This window comes from Rhodotorula paludigena, assembly GCF_050403205.1.
Source record: "Rhodotorula paludigena JCM10292 DNA, Rt_paludigena_JCM10292v1_ctg33, whole genome shotgun sequence".
NCBI classification, from domain to species: Eukaryota; Fungi; Basidiomycota; class Microbotryomycetes; order Sporidiobolales; family Sporidiobolaceae; genus Rhodotorula; species Rhodotorula paludigena.
This window is the reverse complement of record NW_027481425.1, coordinates 27319-44568: the sequence shown is the minus strand read 5'-3', so window position 1 is coordinate 44568 and position 17250 is coordinate 27319. Positions and strand designations below refer to the sequence as shown.

At 63.8% G+C, this 17250-nt stretch overlaps 8 protein-coding genes across 8 annotated transcripts; 3 read left to right on the top strand and 5 right to left on the bottom strand.

Annotated features, from left to right (window-relative positions):
* Nucleotides 1-93: 93 nt before the first annotated feature.
* JCM10292_006597 (uncharacterized protein) lies at nucleotides 94-3011 on the bottom strand (the record flags this gene model as incomplete). Its single annotated transcript, XM_076650222.1, has 9 exons — nucleotides 94-417; nucleotides 523-663; nucleotides 740-820; nucleotides 920-1015; nucleotides 1169-1249; nucleotides 1363-1661; nucleotides 1740-2175; nucleotides 2253-2851; nucleotides 2912-3011. The coding sequence occupies 9 exons, from the start codon at nucleotides 3009-3011 to the stop codon at nucleotides 94-96; spliced, it is 2157 nt and encodes a 718-aa protein (XP_076504182.1).
* A 404-nt stretch (nucleotides 3012-3415) lies between these two features.
* SKP1 (SCF ubiquitin ligase subunit SKP1) lies at nucleotides 3416-4488 on the top strand (the record flags this gene model as incomplete). The annotated part of the gene is made up of 7 exons (XM_076650221.1): nucleotides 3416-3548; nucleotides 3637-3698; nucleotides 3790-3895; nucleotides 4010-4082; nucleotides 4141-4206; nucleotides 4304-4383; nucleotides 4469-4488. 7 exons carry the CDS (start codon nucleotides 3416-3418, stop codon nucleotides 4486-4488), a joined length of 540 nt encoding a protein of 179 aa, XP_076504181.1.
* A 340-nt stretch (nucleotides 4489-4828) lies between these two features.
* On the bottom strand, nucleotides 4829-7112 carry CEG1 (mRNA guanylyltransferase; the record flags this gene model as incomplete). Its single annotated transcript, XM_076650220.1, has 10 exons — nucleotides 4829-5053; nucleotides 5134-5305; nucleotides 5366-5554; nucleotides 5617-5757; nucleotides 5814-5896; nucleotides 5953-6036; nucleotides 6102-6233; nucleotides 6292-6373; nucleotides 6476-6538; nucleotides 6637-7112. The coding sequence occupies 10 exons, from the start codon at nucleotides 7110-7112 to the stop codon at nucleotides 4829-4831; spliced, it is 1647 nt and encodes a 548-aa protein (XP_076504180.1).
* A 408-nt stretch (nucleotides 7113-7520) lies between these two features.
* UBC9 (E2 SUMO-conjugating protein UBC9) lies at nucleotides 7521-8451 on the top strand (the record flags this gene model as incomplete). The annotated part of the gene is made up of 8 exons (XM_076650219.1): nucleotides 7521-7574; nucleotides 7647-7742; nucleotides 7809-7857; nucleotides 7917-7940; nucleotides 8010-8025; nucleotides 8087-8180; nucleotides 8246-8346; nucleotides 8409-8451. The coding sequence occupies 8 exons, from the start codon at nucleotides 7521-7523 to the stop codon at nucleotides 8449-8451; spliced, it is 477 nt and encodes a 158-aa protein (XP_076504179.1).
* A 226-nt stretch (nucleotides 8452-8677) lies between these two features.
* JCM10292_006593 (uncharacterized protein) lies at nucleotides 8678-10660 on the bottom strand (the record flags this gene model as incomplete). Its single annotated transcript, XM_076650218.1, has 5 exons — nucleotides 8678-8967; nucleotides 9027-9462; nucleotides 9518-9748; nucleotides 9809-10091; nucleotides 10179-10660. 5 exons carry the CDS (start codon nucleotides 10658-10660, stop codon nucleotides 8678-8680), a joined length of 1722 nt encoding a protein of 573 aa, XP_076504178.1.
* Nucleotides 10661-11159: 499 nt separating this feature from the next.
* JCM10292_006592 (uncharacterized protein) lies at nucleotides 11160-13058 on the bottom strand (the record flags this gene model as incomplete). The annotated part of the gene is made up of 5 exons (XM_076650217.1): nucleotides 11160-11440; nucleotides 11505-11934; nucleotides 11997-12227; nucleotides 12343-12622; nucleotides 12763-13058. The coding sequence occupies 5 exons, from the start codon at nucleotides 13056-13058 to the stop codon at nucleotides 11160-11162; spliced, it is 1518 nt and encodes a 505-aa protein (XP_076504177.1).
* Nucleotides 13059-13872: 814 nt separating this feature from the next.
* Nucleotides 13873-15898, top strand: GUD1 (guanine deaminase; the record flags this gene model as incomplete). The annotated part of the gene is made up of 7 exons (XM_076650216.1): nucleotides 13873-13881; nucleotides 13947-14203; nucleotides 14259-14367; nucleotides 14432-14906; nucleotides 14963-15233; nucleotides 15299-15764; nucleotides 15821-15898. The coding sequence occupies 7 exons, from the start codon at nucleotides 13873-13875 to the stop codon at nucleotides 15896-15898; spliced, it is 1665 nt and encodes a 554-aa protein (XP_076504176.1).
* Nucleotides 15899-16085: 187 nt separating this feature from the next.
* Nucleotides 16086-17030, bottom strand: ANK1 (ankyrin repeat-containing protein ANK1; the record flags this gene model as incomplete). The annotated part of the gene is made up of 5 exons (XM_076650215.1): nucleotides 16086-16275; nucleotides 16367-16543; nucleotides 16611-16623; nucleotides 16828-16938; nucleotides 17018-17030. The coding sequence occupies 5 exons, from the start codon at nucleotides 17028-17030 to the stop codon at nucleotides 16086-16088; spliced, it is 504 nt and encodes a 167-aa protein (XP_076504175.1).
* Between the last annotated feature and the right edge of the window lie 220 nt (nucleotides 17031-17250).

The following is a 17250-nucleotide window of genomic DNA, read 5'->3' as shown; positions in this document are numbered from 1 at the left end:
ACGGAAGGGCAAGAGGTGAAGTCAAGCGGCTCCGTCGACCGCGTCCTCGGTCGACCCTCAAGCATGCGTCTGCACCATGTGCGCGCACACTTCTCACAGCGTGGCGAGCGTCGCCCGCCCCTTCTCCTCCTGGTGCACGACCGTCTCCCATACGCCCTCGCTCGCGCGCACGCTGTCCCTCGCGCGGATCCTCGCCTCCTCCTCGGCGCTCAGCATCCGCTCGGGCTCGCGCGCCCGCTCGGCCCGCTCGCGCTCGGCGGCGCGCTGCGCAGCCTGCACCGAGGGGTACTGCGCGGGCGAGGACGGCGCGGGAGGGCCGCCTGAGGACGACTTGTCGGCGTCCCAGGCGCGGCCGGACGCGCGCGAGAGCTTGAGCGCGGCGGATCGGGCGCGCTCCTCGTCGATGAGGCGCTGGAGCTGCATGGAGAGGAGGTGAGCATGCGAACCTGCGAAGGCGCTGCACAGTCGGATTGCGGCGAGAGGCTGCGCCACGGGGAAAGGCAGCATGGATCACCCACGCACCTCTGCAGTCCTCTCCTTCTTCTCGCGCTCGAGCCTCTTGCTCTCGTCCTCGGCCTTGACCCGCTCACGCTCCTCCTCGACGAGGCGCCGCAGCTCGTCCGACCGCTTGGCCTCGTACGCCGTCCGGTCCTCCTCTGCCGCCTGTGCGGATGTCACTTCGACATCAGCATCCAGGGCACAGATGAGCAGATGACGCAGAAGCATTGAAGAAACGCACGGCGAGCTTGCTGCGAATCTGGTCGTTCTTGAGCTTCATGGCGGCCATGAGCTGCTCGAGCTCCTCGGGCGACTTCTTCTCCTGCAAGTATGATCGCGAGTCAGATTCGCCACTCAGAGGATTCACTGCATTCGTCTGCGCAATGCAAGGCGGCAGTGCAACAGCAGAGCGTCGACTGACCCGCCGGACCCCGCCGGAAGCGAGCCTCGCCGCATCGTACGTCTGGCGCACGTGGTTTAGGTTTGCGCGCCTCCCTGGCGTGCGAGGGAAGCGTGTCTGTCGATGTGGTAGTCGGATGAAGGAGGACCGTCGGTGGAAAAGTACACACAGGAGACCGCCGTCAGTCACGCCCCCCGACTGGCACAGAATACGCCGCGCGGAGCACATCGAAGCTCGAAAGCCCACAGCTTCGTGGCGCGAAAGACGCACCTCGAACACCTTGCGCTGCTCCCGCTCCTTGCCCTTGACGCTCGAGAGGTCCTTCTCCTGGTCCTCCGCAGTGCGCTCGTTCTGCGGACGAAACACGCATGGCGTCAGTCAGTCAACGCCTCTGCCTATGCAGACACCCAGCACGGCACGAGCGTGGGCGCAAGCAAGCTGGGAGAGACCGCATCCGGACCGACCTTCTCAACCCCCTTCAGCCGCTCGGCCCGCTCCCTGTCCTCCCTGATGACGCTCGCGCCCCAGCTCGGCACGTTCCTCGGTCCTTCGTCGGTGCCCTTCGGCACAGGCGCGGGCGCAGGCGAGTGCGCGCTGTTTGCGCGCGGGGTGGGAGAGGTCGAAGTGGAGGGGGAGGCGGACGTCGAGGCGGCGGCGAGTGCGGAAGTGGCAGAGGAGGGGGCGCGTGGCTGCGGCTGTGCTGATGGTGCGGCGGGTGCAGCGGCGGATGAGACGGCAGGGTTGGTAGCGGGCTTGCTCTGCGCTGAGGGAGGTTGGGAAGAGGAAGAGGCGGGACGAGCGGTAGCAGCATTCGAATTTGCAGCCGCGCTCAAGTACTGACCCGACCACTTCGACGCGGACGGGACAGCTGCTGCAGTCGGCGTCGGCCTCGCCGCGGCCCCGCTCGCCGCAGGAACAGCAGGAGCGGTCGGCGGCGGACCTGCACGCGCATCGCTCGTCGTCGCCGCCGCCGATGGCCCATGCGAAGCCGCAGGTGCTGCCGGAGGCGCGCTCGCCCATTTGGACGTCTGCGTGCCCCCGCCGCCCGCGCTCGCCGCCTGCTGCGCAACCCTCTGCGTCGCGCTCGTCGCCACCTGCGCCCTGCCCGTCCCCGCCCTGCCCGTCGCCGGTGGTTGCTGAGCAATCGTCGCGGGCGGTAGCGGGTTGCTCGGCTCAGCGGGGCGGGGCTTGGGGTAGCCCTGTGGGTTGTAGTCGGGCGCGGCGAACTTGCGGGCGGCGCAGAACTCGGACCGGCCTTGCGCCCAGTTGCCGATGGGCTGTGGAGACGTCGCGCGAGGGCCGTGTCAGCGAGTGTCCCAGCAAGCGCGAGGCGAGGCATGGAAGGGTCACGCACGCGAACGACGTCGGCTGGTACGTCGGGCTCGTACACGGACCACGGGCTCACGACCTGCTCCTTGGGCTTGGGCATCGCGCGCGGCGTGGTCGCCTTGCTCAGGTCGGCGTGAAGAACACGCGACGAAGTGGCGATAGGCGGATGGGCGGACGAGCGAGCCGAGGCGGGAGACGCGCTCGGCGACGGCGGCGTGTACCGCTCGGGGCCTTTGCCCTTCGGCTTGTCTGCGTTGAGCTTGTCTGCAAAGGTCGGCGACGGCGGCGAGGCCGAGGGCGAGAAGCCGTTGACGCGAGGAGGCGAAGAAGATGGGGAGCTCGCTCCCGCCGGTGACACAGCGGACGGGCTCGGACGAGAGCCGCCGTTGACCTGCACAACGCCAGGAGCCGGCTGGGTGTGCTCGCTTGCCTGCTGGTAGAAGGCGCGAACCGGGTCGACCTGTTTTGCCTTGCGACTGGCAGACAAGACGGTCTTGGTCGGCTCGTACGCGACACCGTCGTCTGCAGGCGCATCCTTGTCGTCAGGCCTGTGGTCCTCGGGCATGGCCCCTCCGCCCCAGCCCCGTCCGACGCCGCGAGCTTCTGCTTCCGCTCCGACCGTGCCTGCGCAAGGGCAAGGTGAGCCGGGAAGGCGGCACTGGATCGGTGACAGAAGGGACGCACGGTACGCAGCCTTGCCTCCCGCCCTGTGCAGCGCTGCAGCCTCGCTGTGCGCGGCGCGAACGGGCACGACGCGGGCTCCGTTGCGGGGTCGCGACGACATGGTCGAGGCGAGGTTTCGCTGAGTCGCGGGAAACGCGCGCTGAGCAGGAGAGTTTCGCGCGGTGTAGCAGCGAGTGATGCCCGTCGGGCGGAAGAGTGCCAAAGTCACAGAGTCGCCAAGTTGACAATCGGAGAGGAAGCGCAGGCGGGGGAATACAGGCGAGGGAAATACAACGAGCAAATGTATTCGCGGTTGCAAGTGACCCACATCGGCAAAGCGTCCGTCGACTCGTGTCTGTTCCACCTCTTGCGTTTCGCTCGGTTTACTCGTGCGCCTCTGCAGGTGTGCTCTCGGCGCGTGCACGCCCCAGCTGACCCGCGCTTGCCCCGCCGCACAGCGTCGACTCGCATCCCCTCGCCTCGCCTCGCACTCCCCGCCCGACTTCGCTCTACCGACCAGTCACCATGGCCTCTGCTTCGGGTTCCGGCGCGGCTACCGGCGGTGCCAAGGTCACCCTCACCACCTCGGACGCCGAGAACTTTGAGGTCGAGCGCGACGTCGCCAACCGCTCGGTCCTCATTCGCAACATGCTCGAGGGTGTGCTGCTCTAGCATCGCGCCACATGCGCCCATCTCCTCGAGAGCATTCGTTGACGCAGGGCGCGCCGCGCGGTGTTGTGTTACAGACGTCGGCGAGTCGGACCAGCCCATCCCGCTTCCCAACGTCTCGGCCAACGTCCTCAAGAAGGTGCGTTGCGTGCTTCCGTGGTGCCCAGCTGCGTTGAGTTGAGGCGGGTGCGCGGGCGCTGACTTCAGTGCCTTGTCGCCGGCGCGAACAGGTCCTCGAGTGGTGCGAGCACCACAAGAAGGACCCCGAGCCCATTGCCGAGGACCTCGACGACAACCGCCGCAAGACGACCGAGATCAGCGACTGGGACGCCAAGTGTGCGTGCCGTCTCGCCCGGGCGTGAGGGTGCAGTCGCGCTGACCTGGTTATTTCCCTCTTTGCGCCTTTCTTCGCGCCCATTCTTTCGCCTTTCGACGAATTGGGCCAAACAGTCATCCAGGTGGACCAGGAGATGCTGTTTGAGATCATCCTCGCCGCCAACTACCTCGACATCAAGCCGCTCCTGTCCGTGTCTCCCTCGTTCGTTCGTCGCTCCCCGCTGACTCGTGTGCACGTCCCGTAGCGACGTCGGGTGCAAGACCGTCGCCAACATGATCAAGGGCAAGCAGCCCGAGGAGATTCGCAAGCTGTGCGTCGCGAGATCACAGTCTCACTTTGCGACGGCTGCTGACCTCGACCGCTTTTCGCTCGTCTCTTGGTCAAATGGCGTGATTTTTCGGCTCCAGGTTCAACATCACGAACGACTTCACGCCTGAGGAGGAGGCGCAGATTCGTAAGGAGAATGAATGGGCCGAAGATCGCGTTTGTCCTTTTTTTTTTTTTTCCCTCTTTCCCTCCTTTTTCCCCTTTCTTTCCACACTGACCTGATCCTCTCCCTCTCCTTCACCCAGTAAACGGTCTGAAGCTCTGAAGGAGACGCGTGCCGCTTTCTTTTCCTTCCTCCCTCGCCTTTTCTACTTCTCCTCCTTCTCCCTCTCCCGCCTTGTACCTCTCTTCCCCTAGCCTGGAACTCGTCTGTGCCCTCCGTTCTCCATTCGGCATCGCCTCTGCAGTGTTCAGCAGGCTGCGAGAGACCGAAAGGGAAGGGCAGAGGAGGAGGAGGAGGAGGAGGAGGAGGAGGAGGGGGGAGCAAGAGGAAAAGAAATCGAGTCAAGACCACAGGGATCCCCGCACAGTGCTCTCTCGTCGCGATACAGACGCAGGCGCATAGATTGACAACACAGGCGCGTACAAACAACAAGGAAGACCGATCACCGCCGCAGCCCTCCTCCGCCGCCGCCATACCCTCCCATTGGCACAGGCGGTCTCCCCTGCTGCTGCTGCGGAGGCGGCTGCGCGTACCCGTTGTGCCCGTTCGCCTGGTACTGCTGCGGCGCGGGAGCTCCTCGCCCATCTCGAGGTGGGGGAGGAGGGGCGGCGCGGGCGGCGGCGCGCGCTTTCCACGCGCGACGGATGCGGCCGGCGTGCGCGACGAGCTGCCGAGCGAGAGGAGAAGGGAGGAAGCGAGAGAACGTCAGCCCCCTTCAAGAGACGAGGAGGACTCGCGCGAACGCACCTGCTCCGCCTCGACGCCGTGCTCGATGCTGCGGATGATGCTCGCGACGACCGTCTTGAAGTTGCCCTCAAACTTGTCGTCGCGGAACCGGACAAACTTCCACGTGTCGCGCGCGCGGTCCCACACGACCTCGACGACGCGGTCGTCGTACTGCTCGCCCGAGTGCTTCCACCTGCGCAGCGTCACGCCAAAGTTAGCACCTTGTCGCACACAGGACAGGAAGGGGACGCACTGCTCCCACGTCTCGTCAGACACCTCCATCGTGTCGTAATAGTGGCTCCCCTCGTGCCCGTGGTTCATCAGCAGGAGGAAGACGGGCTTGGCGTAGAAGTCGGGCTCGCGCTCGTTCGCAGCCGACGGTGGGAACTTGAGCTGCAGGACAAAGTCGATGCTGTTCTCCGACGGCGGCTTCCACTTCAGGCTGCGCGCGGCGGCATACCGGTCAGCAGCGAGCCACACTCCGGAAGTCAAGCTGCGACGCACATCTTGGGGTCCGTCCCGGGTGTGTATGGCGCTTCCGCGCTCGTGAAGATCAGGCCGTCGTTGCCGTGCAGCAGTTTCGGGACGTGGTCGCGGAAGACGGCCTCGATTCCGTACGACAGCTCCTGCTTCTTGATGATGACCCTGCGCGACTGATGTCAGCGGTGCCGATAGGTCATATGTACACCCGAGAGACGCACTCGAAGGGCTGATTGGCAAGCACGTCGGGCGGGAGCGTTTTCTGGTACTTCTGATACGGCTCGACGACGTATTTGGCGAGTCGCTGCAGGTCAATCACAATCAGCACGCCATGCTGAGCGAGTTGAGCAGGCGGCGCACCCCGTAGCGCTTCTCCAACGGCCGTGCCATCACGTTCTCCGAGTCGAGTACGAGCAGGTCAAAGACGAGCAATCGCGGGATGTGCTGTGGCAGGAGCAGAATGGATGCGTAAGCTTCGGGTGAAATAGCGCAGAGACGTTGCGACGCACCGCTCCGGTCTCCGGATCGACATCAATGACAAACTCGCCGTCGAGGACCGTGTTCGAATGGTTGTACTCCGGCCCATCCTGATGCGGGAACGTAAGCCAGTAGCACTGGTGGATCGCGTCCTTGCGATCAATCTGCGAGATATATTGAGTGAGCAAGTAGCCGAGAAAGGCGACATGAGACCGTACGCACGAGGTACACCTCCTGCCCAAATCCGGTCGCCACGATCAGGACCAGCACGCGCACGCCGTCCGACTTCTCACACACCCAGAAGCTGCACAATCGAGGGTATGAGCAGTCTGATGCAAGCATGCGCAACTGAGCGCTGGCAAGCGACAGCCTTCTCAACAAGACAAGCCGGACGGTAGGAACTCACTCTTCCTGCTCGAGCAGCTGCAGGCTCTGCAGATCGAAACTGACCGGCTGACTGCCCGGAAACCTGCAAGCGCTCCAAGACGTGAGCTCCAGACTGGACGAAGACGCATCTTCACCTTGCGAGCGGTTCAGACGAGTTCATACAGAGGACAGGCAGCGCACCTCGCCGTCCCTCCTGTTCCGCACAGGTCTGCCAGGTGTTTCCGCAGATTCCAGTGCTTCTCGCCGTCGAGGACCGGTTCTCCCGGGATGCGGTCGGGGACCGGGAGGTCTCGTTTGGGTGGGTGCAGTGCCGGGTTGTACTGCAGTCCGTTCGGGAGGGTCGGGTGTTGCTGTTGCGGTGGAGGGCGGGCGGGAAGCGGCTGTCCTTGCGGCTGTGCGGGTCGAGGCGGGAGGGAAGCGGGAGGAGCGGGGGAAGCGTAGGCGGAGTGGGGGCGGCTCGCTGCTTCGGGCGGTGCCGGCTGCGGCTCGGGGGAGCGCAATAGCCCGTCGTCGTCGTCGTCTGGTGCGGCCTGGACGCGGGGCGAGACTGGGCCGGAGTCGTCGTTGTTGGCGTAGAAGGGAGAGGCGGCCGAGTAGCCGACTTCGTCGGGCTGGTCGGCGTACGCGTAAGCGTTGACGTTGAGCGACTCTGCCATGCTCGACTCGCGCTGTCTGTGCGGCTCTCAGCGAGAGCAGGCGAGAGTTACGAGCGAGAGAAGCGCGGGGACGAGGGTCTCGCAGTCGACGCTCGCTGCTTCGCTCCCGCCTCTTCCCGGTGAGCTGCCCAGGTCTTGGTACGCACTCAGTAGCCTGCAGCTTCTGCTGCACGCGCTCGCCCGACTTCCCGAGCTCGACGTGAGCGGGTGCTCGCCGTCGTTCTCCCGCTCGAGCGATCAAGGCAAAGACGCGCTCGGGCAGACTCGAGCCAGCGCTGACAGAGCTGAACGAGCTACTTCGACAACCCTGCGCTGCTCAGCGGACCTCGCTGACCCTGTTGCCACGCCGCACGACAGCTCCGCCGCCCTCACCTCCGTCCGCCTCGACTTCCGTCTCTCCCGCGCACAATGTCTGGCATCTGCGAACGCAGGCTTGCAGAGGAGCGCAAGCAGTGGCGCAAGGTGCGCAATTGCGCTCTCTTGTGGTGTCTGACGATGAGATGTCGCTCACCGCGGCCGTGTTTGCGCGCGCAGGACCACCCGTACGGCTTCTGGGCCAAGCCCAAGAAGAATGCCGACGGCTCGATGGATCTCAAGACGTGGGAGGCGGGCATTCCCGGCAAGGAGGGCGTGCGTTGACTCCGTCTTCTAGACCGCGTTCTTTCGCTCGGACTGACCTGTCTTTCATCCGTACAGACGCCTTGGGAGGGCGGGGTTTTCCCTCTTTCGCTTCTCTTCCCCGATGGTGCGTCTCGTGGATCCCGTGCTATCTCTGTGCGCGGGGCTGACTTGTGCGCCGCGCAGACTACCCTTCCAAGCCGCCTAAATGTACGCCTCTCTTTCTTCGGAGACGAACGGAACCCGCAGGCTAACACCCCTTCACCGACGTTCTGTCAGGCAAGTTCCCCGCCAAGTGAGTCGACTCCTGCCCCGCCGCTCTCCGCAGCCTGCTCACGCTGTTCTCGCGTCTCCAGCTTCTACCACCCGAACGTCTACCCTTCTGGCACCGTCTGCCTCTCAATCCTGAACGAGGAGAAGGCATGGAAGCCGGCAATCACGGTCAAGCAGGTGCGTCCCCTTGCCAGGCCCGTGCAAATAGCTCTCGTGACCTGATCGACGCGCCGTTTGCGCAGATCCTCATCGGCGTGCAGGAGCTGCTCGACGCACCGAACGCGGAGGACCCGGCGCAGCTCGAGGCGTACACGACGTTCAAGAAGGACAAGCAGGCATACGAGTGCGTCGCGCTCTCCACACCGCAGCTCGCTCAGCCACTGACGAGGTCGCCGCGCACTGCAGGAAGCGCGTCAAGAGCCAGGCGAAGGAGCACATCCCCAAGTAGGCGTCGCATCGCCGTAGTCTCCATTGCATCGTCTCTTTCCTCGTTCCTTCCGTCGTGGTGTGCTGCCTGTCCGCGTAGCGCTTGTCTCAGTACTATCCCTCGGGCTGTTGTGCACTCGCCTTTCGTCCCGTTTGAGCAGGCCCGATGAGAAAAAAGGCGAAGCGGACGAATGTGGATGCAGATGCAGGGTGCGGTATTGGTACAGGAAGAATGCCCGTTCTGTCCTCTAGATGCCCTCGTCCCCAATGACGCTCTCCACGCTCGGCCACGCCCCCTCGCTCTTGATGACCTTGACGTCGTCGTCAAACCGGCACACGTGCACGCAGGTCTGCATCTCCTCGATGTGGCGGCACGTCTCGATCTGCCGCACGGGCTCGGGCAGGTCGGTCCACCCGCGCCAGTGCTGCAGGAACGGCCAGTCCGTGTTGACGAGCCGCACGTGCGCCGCGTCGTGGAAGTTGTGCTCCTGCGTCAGGCGCGCGACGAACCCGCCAAAGCTCGTCTGGTGCCGCATGTCTGCGTGGACGGCTTACTGTTAGTACAGTAACCGCGGCAACCAAAAGCCAGAGACGAACCAATGTCGACAATTTTGGTGATGTTGGCAACCGTGTCGAGGCGCCGCACCTGCTCAGCCTTGCCAAGCGACTCCCACCACCCATCGTCCCTCCTCTTTGCCGAGTCGAGCGTGCTCCGACCCATGAGGTGCCGAACGGCGTGGTCGACGTACTCGGGCTCGACGACGCGCACGCCCAGCGGCGAGTCAGGCATGGCGAGCTGCGACAGCGGGAACGTCTGCTGCGCGAGCCGGATCGGCGTCGGCGTGAGCGTCGTGTTGGCCAGGTCCATCACGGTCGACTGCCCGGGGAGCATGACGGCGCGTCCAGCGTAGTACGCGCCCGCGAGCACGACCTTGAAGAGCTGCGTCAGGTCTTCCTGCGTGCCCGACATGATGTCGACCGAAAGGATTGGCGCTGGCTGGCTGTAGTAGTCGTCCAGGTCCATCCAAAAGCCCTGCGGAGTTGCCAAAGTGAGCAGCAGGTCAGACGAGCGTGCGAACGCCGCGCACCTGGACCTTTGGGAGGAAGAGCTTGACGGGAATGTCATCGGCGCAGGTCGAGTGGAGCATGAGGCTCTCGTGCGGCTTGACGAAGAGCTCGTTCCAATGGTGGTACGCGCGGAACAAACGCGGGTCGAGGACGTGCACCTTGAGTCCCTGCTTCGAAACGAAGTCCGACAAGAGCGGGCGGCGCTCTGGGCGGCCCTCTTTGTGCAGCCGACGGGGACCCGTATCGAGCACCTGCAGAATCCGGCAGCCGTGAGCGGGTGCCGGAGAGATGCCATGAAACACGTGACCCACCTCGTTGAAGTTGTTCTGGTCTCGACTCGGCGTCACCATGTCGCGCTCGAGGACTTCCTGCCATGCGTCGGCAATGACCTGGCCCTTGCGCATCCACATCCAGCCCGTATTGAAGTGCTCGAACCCGTTGTTCTCCTGCGCGATGATGTCGAAGCCCTCGTTCATGTAGCGTTCCATGTGGGGGTAAGGGTCGAGCGCGAAGGCGACATCGGCGTCTAGAAAGAAGAGGTCGCGCTGGGGAAGGATTTCGATGAACGACGCAAGCTTGGGCCAGGTCGCGTGACTGCAGGAACAGTGTTGAGATGAGCAGGTCATCGAGGAACGGAGTGAGCGCCAAGTACCGACGACCAGGCAGCTTTGAGTGACACACAAGATGATCTCGGGCCTTGTCCGCTGATAGCCTCCGTACGCGTACAGTCCTCGCCGCTCGGCTTCTTCGACACAGTCCTTGAAGATGCACAGGACGACGAGGCGCGTCTCCCGGGTGTCCCGGCCATACCTGACGCGTCGCTCCGAGTTGAGCTGGTCAACGAAAGCGTCCAGATTCGCGATGGCGGTGCCAGCGAATGCCTTGTCGGACAGGGTGAGCCAGAGGTGTGGCGGATATCGCGCCGTCTGAGGGAAGTGTGCGTCGAGGTATTCCGTAAAGGTCAGGTCGTCCCCGAAGGAAGCCTTGGGGACAGACTGTCGAGACAAGCGGAGCGCGAGGCCAGATGTCGTGTAGGCGCTTCGAGTGTAGCCAGCGCTAGAAGAGACGCGTTCGACGACCAGAAGGAGGAAAAGAGCGCCTGCGACCGCCCAGCTCGTCCGCAGCCGCCGGCTCCGCTGAGCCAGCCGGTCTGCAAGCAGCATGTTCTGAAAGCGTTGCAAGGAGAAAGAGAAGAGACCGGCGCGCGTCCAAGCCTTTCGTCGCGTCCTCGCGAAGGAGACTCACGCGATCGACGCGCGAAGTGGGCCACGCGAGCCGGCTTGCGGAGGGCGGAGGCCGGAGCGGAAGTCCGGCCGGACCATTGCGATGAACGCTCCGAAGCCTCAGCACAAAGCAGACCAACCCGTTCAGCGGTGTGTGCCGCAACGCTGGAGTGATCAGCGCGAAGAAGCGGCGAGGCGCAGGACACGCGGCACGCGGAAGCGTGCGCGAAGCGCGTGTGAGAGGCGCGAGTCCTTCGGCGCAGTCTCACCGCTCCGAAGTGACGCACTTGTTGCAGTCACTGCAGATGTGCCTACCGCGGGCACAGGAGAAGGCCCCGAGACCGCTGAACGCTGAGGGCAGCGGACTTGCCTCCGGGAGCGCAAGGTGCACTCGCAGAAAGGGTATGCAGTGCTGTACAGGCTCTACAGTATACCATGTCTATCCCGCCATGATGTCGCGCACGTCGGGCCAGCCGCCGTCGACGCGAATCACGCGCTCGTCGTCGCCCTCGAACCGGCAGACGTTGTCGCACGTCTGCAACTCCTCCATCTTGTGGCACGGCTTGACCTGGCGCACCGGCTCGGGCAGGTCGTAGTGGCGCCAGTGCTGCGCGTCCGGCCAGTCGGTGTTCATCAGGCGAACGTGCGGAGCAGAGTGGAAGACTGGATCCGAGACGAGGCCCGAAATCAAGGCGCTGAAGCTCTTGTACTGCCTCATGTCTGTAGAAGTGCCTGGTCAGCAGAATTCCGTGACTTTGCTGCCAGTGAAAGCACCGAGACGCACCGAGGTCGACAACCTTGGCGAGTTCGACGACCTTGCCCATTCGTCGCACTTGCTCGCCCGCCCCAAGCCCGTCCCACCATCCGTCCTCCCTCCGCCTCGCCGAGTCAAGGACACTCCTCCCCAGCAGGTGCGCCGTGGCGTGCTCGACGTACGCCGGCTCGAGGACGCGCACGCCCAGCGGCGAGTCGGGCATCGCCAGCTGCGACAGCGGAAACGTCGAATGCGCTGCGCGGATCGCGGTCGGCGACGAGTCAAGGAGGTCGATCACGGTCGCAGTTTCAGGCAGGATGAGAGCGCGCGAGCTGTAGTGCGCGGCGGCGAGGAGGATGCGAAACAGCTGCGCGAGGTCGGCTTGCTTTCCGGAGAGAACGTCGACCGAGATGAGGGATAGCGGCCTACTGTAGTAAGCGTCGACATCGCTCCAGAAGCCCTGCAAAAAATGAAGGTACGGTCAGACACGTGTTGTGCAGGGAAAAGGAGGTAAGGACGCACCTCGACCTTCGGGACAAAGAGCTTTACGCTCGCATCGTCGGCGCAAGTCATGTGCAGCTGCATGCTGTCGTGCCGAGCAACGTAGTCGTTGACTCGCTGGTGATAGACGCGGAACAGCCTTGTGCCGAGGACATGAACGCGCAGGCCGTTCTTGGCGACAAAGTCGGACTTGAGCGGACGGCGACCCTTGTCTCCCTCGTCGTGCAGTCGCCGAGGGCCGCTATCGAGCACCTGCGAGTCGCAACACAAGTGAGTTCAGTATGTGAACAAGTGTGCTGCGTGAGGCCGAAGTCGCAGGTGTGAAGGAGGGAGGATTTGCGCGCACGACACCCGTCAGAAAACCCACGTTATTGAAGTTGTATTGATCACGGCTCGTTGATCGCATGTCCATCTCGTACACCTCGCGCCACGCCTCTGCCACCTTGCGCCCCTTGCGCAGCCACATCCAGCCCGTGTTGAAGTGTTCGAAAGCATCGTTCTCCTGAGCCAGGATGTCGAAGCGCTTCATGAGCGGCTCGAGGTGCGGGTAAGGGTCGAGGGCGAACGATACGTCGGCGTCGACGAAGAAGAGGGAACGGGACGGGAGAATCTCCATGAAAGCTGCAATCTTCGGCCAGGTGGCGCGCCTGTATCGTGGCGAGTGGTCAGCGGTTGTCACAGAAGGCACTAGTGGGCGTTCCAGGAGAGCGTCAAGATCTCTAGCCGATGGGGACTGGAAGCGAGTGCTTCGAGAGGAGTCGGAATGGTAGAGGTTGCCCAGACGCACAAAATCTGCTCGGGTCGCGTACGCTCGTATCCACCGTACGCATACATTCCACGTTCGGCGCACTTCTGAACGCAGTTCTCGTCGAGGCAGAGTACGACGAGCTTCGTGTCGGCTTTCCAGCCGAAGTAGCGGGTCCGGCGCTCCGAGTTGAGCTGCTCGACAAAAGTGTGCAGGTTTGCGGCGCCCGTGTCGGCAAAGAGGGAGTCGGCGAGCGTGATCCAGAGGTGTGGGGACTGTCGCTCGCCCAGAGGGAAGTGCGAGTCGAGGTAGTCGGCGAAAGTCAAGTCGTCGCCCATTGTTGCTCGAGCTACCACACGTCGGCCAGACCACAGCGATCGCAAGCGGAGCGTTGACACGCTCTGGTCGTTCGTTGCTGCTGAGAAGACGACCTTGGCGAGCAAGAAGACGCCCAGGACCAGTGCGGCGACGACAGCTGGACGCCGTCTCTGCGTCGCCTCGCGCCAGTGACCTTGCAGCTGCGGCAGTAACGGGCTGCCCGACAGGCGTCGCATGGCGCTCGAGCAGGTGACAGAGTAGAAAGGGCGTGTGCGCAAGCCAAGCGGACGCTTTGAGGCATGGCAGCCTCCGCCGACAGTCGCGGGGACCCGATCCAAGGCCGGTTGCCGGCAGATGTTCGCTGGGCAGAGCGACACCTGGGTCGGGACGCAGCAGAAGACACGGCCCCTGCTAGGTCAAGAAAGCTCGAGAGTGAAGGCAGATACGTGAGCCGAGGGGGAGCATCGAGCGGGTCGAGATGGCTGTAGAGGCGCAGCTCGCACTGCAGCAAGCCAACGCGCTGTCTAGGACCGCAGACCAGCGCTGAGAACTCGTGAGGATGATGTCAAGGCGAAGGATTGAGGTCGACGAGGAGCGGCGCCAACTGATGAAGATGGCGGAGGTCCTCGCGCTCTTCGGCACCGCGCAGACGCTTCGATACAGCGTGCAGTGCCCTGCGATAGACTCGTGAGACGGCTCTACCTCACCCGCTATCCCCTCGACCGCGATCGTGTAACCCCGTCGACCTCCGTCCGTTGCTTCCACCTCCGAGTCCCCGGTGGAGCGGATCCGGCTTGCTTCTCGTCCTGCTCTGCACTGACTTCCATGCACAGCATGCCGACAGTGAGCTCGCCGAGCTGCCCGCTCTGCCCGCGCGAGGTGCGCTGACCTCGTCTCGCTCGCACCAGGTCATTCCCGCCCCACATGGCCCGACCAACCCGCTGCAGCGCCGCGTCTTCTACGGCACAGCTATCCACGCCGTCTCGCTCACCGAGACTGAGTACCTGTCCAACACCTTGATTGGCGTGGACGAGGCGGGCGTCATTACCTTCGTCGAGCGCAGCGTCGCGCCAGACAAGCTAGACGAGCGGCTGCAATCGCTCGGCTGGGTCGACCAAGCCGCACAGCTCGTCAAGCTGCAGAAGGGGGAGTTCTTGATGCCCGGGTGCGCTGCTCTGCTACCTTCGACATTGCTGTTTCGGCTGACCCGGCCTGAACAGCCTCATCGATACCCACACGCATGCTCCCCAGCACCTTAATCTCGCCTTTGGTCAGCAATTCGAGCTCCTCGACTGGCTCGACAAGGTCACTTTCCCGGCAGAAGCCAAGGTAAGCGCTAGACTGCGACGGAATCTGCAGGTCTCCAGCCAACTGGCTGACCCCTGCATCTCAGTTCGCCGACCCGGCCTACGCTCGACGAACGTACGACGAGGTCGTCCGGCGAGCCATCAGCATTGGAACCACCACGTGCTGCTGGTACGGCACGATCCACCCGACAACCAAGATCCTCGCCGCCATCTGCCACCGCCAAGGCCAGCGCGCCTTCGTTGGCAAGTGCAACATGGACCGTAACAGCGCGCCATACTACCAGGAGTCGTCCGCACAGCAGAGTCTGGCCGACACGGAAGACTACGTCTCGTTCGTCCGCTCGCACTGCGACTCGCCCTCGCTTGCTTCTTCCGCCGTCTCGCCCGTCAAGCGCTCGTCCGCTCCGACTGCTCTCGTACAACCCATCCTCACGCCTCGGTTCGCCATCTCCTGCACGGATGAGGTCATGCAGGGCCTGAGCGAGATGATGGACCGCGACGAGCATCTCCCGCTCCAGACGCACTTGTCAGAGAACCCGGCAGAGATTGAATTCGCCCTGTGTGCGTTAGATTTGGCTCACAGAATAGCGAGCGCGACTCACACACATTATTCGCAGCGCTCTATCCCGGCATCGCTTCGTACACGGCCGTCTACGATCACTTCCGCCTTCTCCGACGCAACACCGTCCTCGCGCACTGCGTGCACATGTCGGACGACGAGTTGAGCCTGATCAAGCAGCACGAGTCGGGCATCTCGCACTGTGCCGACAGCAACTTCAACCTTCGCAGCGGAACGGCGCGCGTCGCAGCGATGCTCGACAAGGGCATCAAGGTCGGCTTGGGGACGGACGTGAGCGGCGGGCTGTCGCTGGGTGTGCTCTCTTCTATGTGCGTCCTTCTCGCAGCTCGGCTTCCCGACGCAAAGTCTGACTTTTCGAGCTGCTTACTCAAAGCCGCGCCGCCTCCACCGCCTCCAAGACCATCTGCTTCCACGAGCGCGAGTCTCGCTCCTCTTCCGTACCGAACGGGACCACCTCCTCCGCACCCAGTGCGCCCCCCATCCTCTCCTCCGACGGCCAGTCCCGCCCTGCCGGCTTCTTCGCCTCTAAGCACCTCTCGCTCGAGACGCTCTTCTACCTCGCGACGCTCGGCGGCGCGCACGTGTGCTCGATCGAAGACCGCGTCGGCAACTTTGTCGTCGGCAAGGAGTTTGACGCGATCCTCGTGCAGACGGGGCAGGGCGAGGCGCGCGAGGACCGTGCGCCCGCGCAGAGCGAGGCTGCGTCGCTCGAGGACGAAGTGGAGAAGGCACTGGCAGGCGCTGCAACCGAGGAGGAGAGCGAAGGGCCCGGGAACCCGGCGCTCCTGGTCACGCCGGACGAGCCGATCGAGCGCGTATTCGAAAAATTCCTCTTCGCGGTGCGTCGCCTTGTCTTTATCGTCACTCCTTCGTCTGCTGACTCTCTCGCTATCAGGGTGACGACCGCAACATGGGCACGGTCTTTGTGCGTGGTCGCATCATTGGCGGTGCGCGTCCCCTCGCCTCGGATTAGACTCCCCCCTACTATGCTCCGGTAGATTCTGTTGTTTCTGTCTCTCTCGCTCGCAAGACGTCGCATCATACGACAGGCAGAGCTCCTGTTGCAATATGTCATGCATGCTTAGTGGTACAAGACAGGGTGTCTCAAGGGGTGTCTCCTTCTCTTCCATCTACCCGCACAGCGCCGAGCCTGTTCACGCTCAGTCCGAATCGCTCCCACTGCCAGGCTCGCCATCGTCGTCGTCGTTGGCGAGGTCGGCGTTGTTGCTCACGCCGCCCATTGTTCGCTCTGAGAGGGCGACGCGAATCGCGTGCTGGATCGCCTTGTCGACGTCTGACCGGTCCGGGTGCAGGTAGTCCTGCACCTTGAGGCCGTGGATGTCTTTCAGGCTGCGCGGAAGTGCGCGCTCCTCAAGATCAGCAGTGTCCTCGTGTGCTGTAATACGCGAATGATTCGCGCATTGGCCCCGCGCCAACGTACCTTGGGTCCGCGCCGGCATCGAGCAGCATCTCGATGACACCTTGCCGAGCTGCCTCGTGCTCGAGCTTGACAGCGAGGTGGAGAGGCGTTGCGCGGTCGAGGCGGTTCTGGAGGTCGACATCCGTGTCGTCGCGGTCGAGGAGGAGCTGGAGGGCATCGGGAGAGGGCGACGAGGCGCTGCGGTGACACGCACTGGGGGTTCAGCGGAGCGCTTCGCAATGCCCAATGGAGACAGGATGCTCACGCGTAGTGCAAGGCTGTGCGAGACAATGGCGAAGAAGCGAACGTTAGCTCGGCTTGCGCGAGATAGGGAGTCGGTCTGGGACGGCGGCCCGAGTGACAGGCTTCGCGGCTCGGAGCAGCACTCTGCACACCAATTTGTACGCCCAGCAGCTAGCTGGCGGCCCATCGTGCCGCCGTTGACGCAGTCGGCCCCCACTCGACCGCCGAGAGGGACTCACCGGTCTGGCCCAGGCCGTCCTGATAATTGACGTCGAAAGGCTCCGAGCCGTTGAGAACCTCGAGCAGCATCTCCTCCGAGTCGGTATTGGCCGCATAGATGAGGCGGTGGTCTGCACGACGAGGCGAGAGGCGTGGTCGCCCGATCAGCGAGACGGACGACACGGTAGCGTCGCCTGAGGAAAGGCGCACTCGGTGTAGCCATCTTTGCGCGCTGTATTCCGCCCTCTCTGCCTGCTGAACGAGCAAGAATGCGCAAGTTGAGGGAAGCCGCAGAGCGGAACCGACGACGCCGCGACGCCGGGGCTCGCCTTGACACACGACACACCTTTCCGCTGTGCGGGCTGTACAGCCCGGACAAGCAGTACTTTGAGTCGTGCTGGCCGAGGCGTACCGAGGCTTGCTCATCCACTGTGCCTTTGACC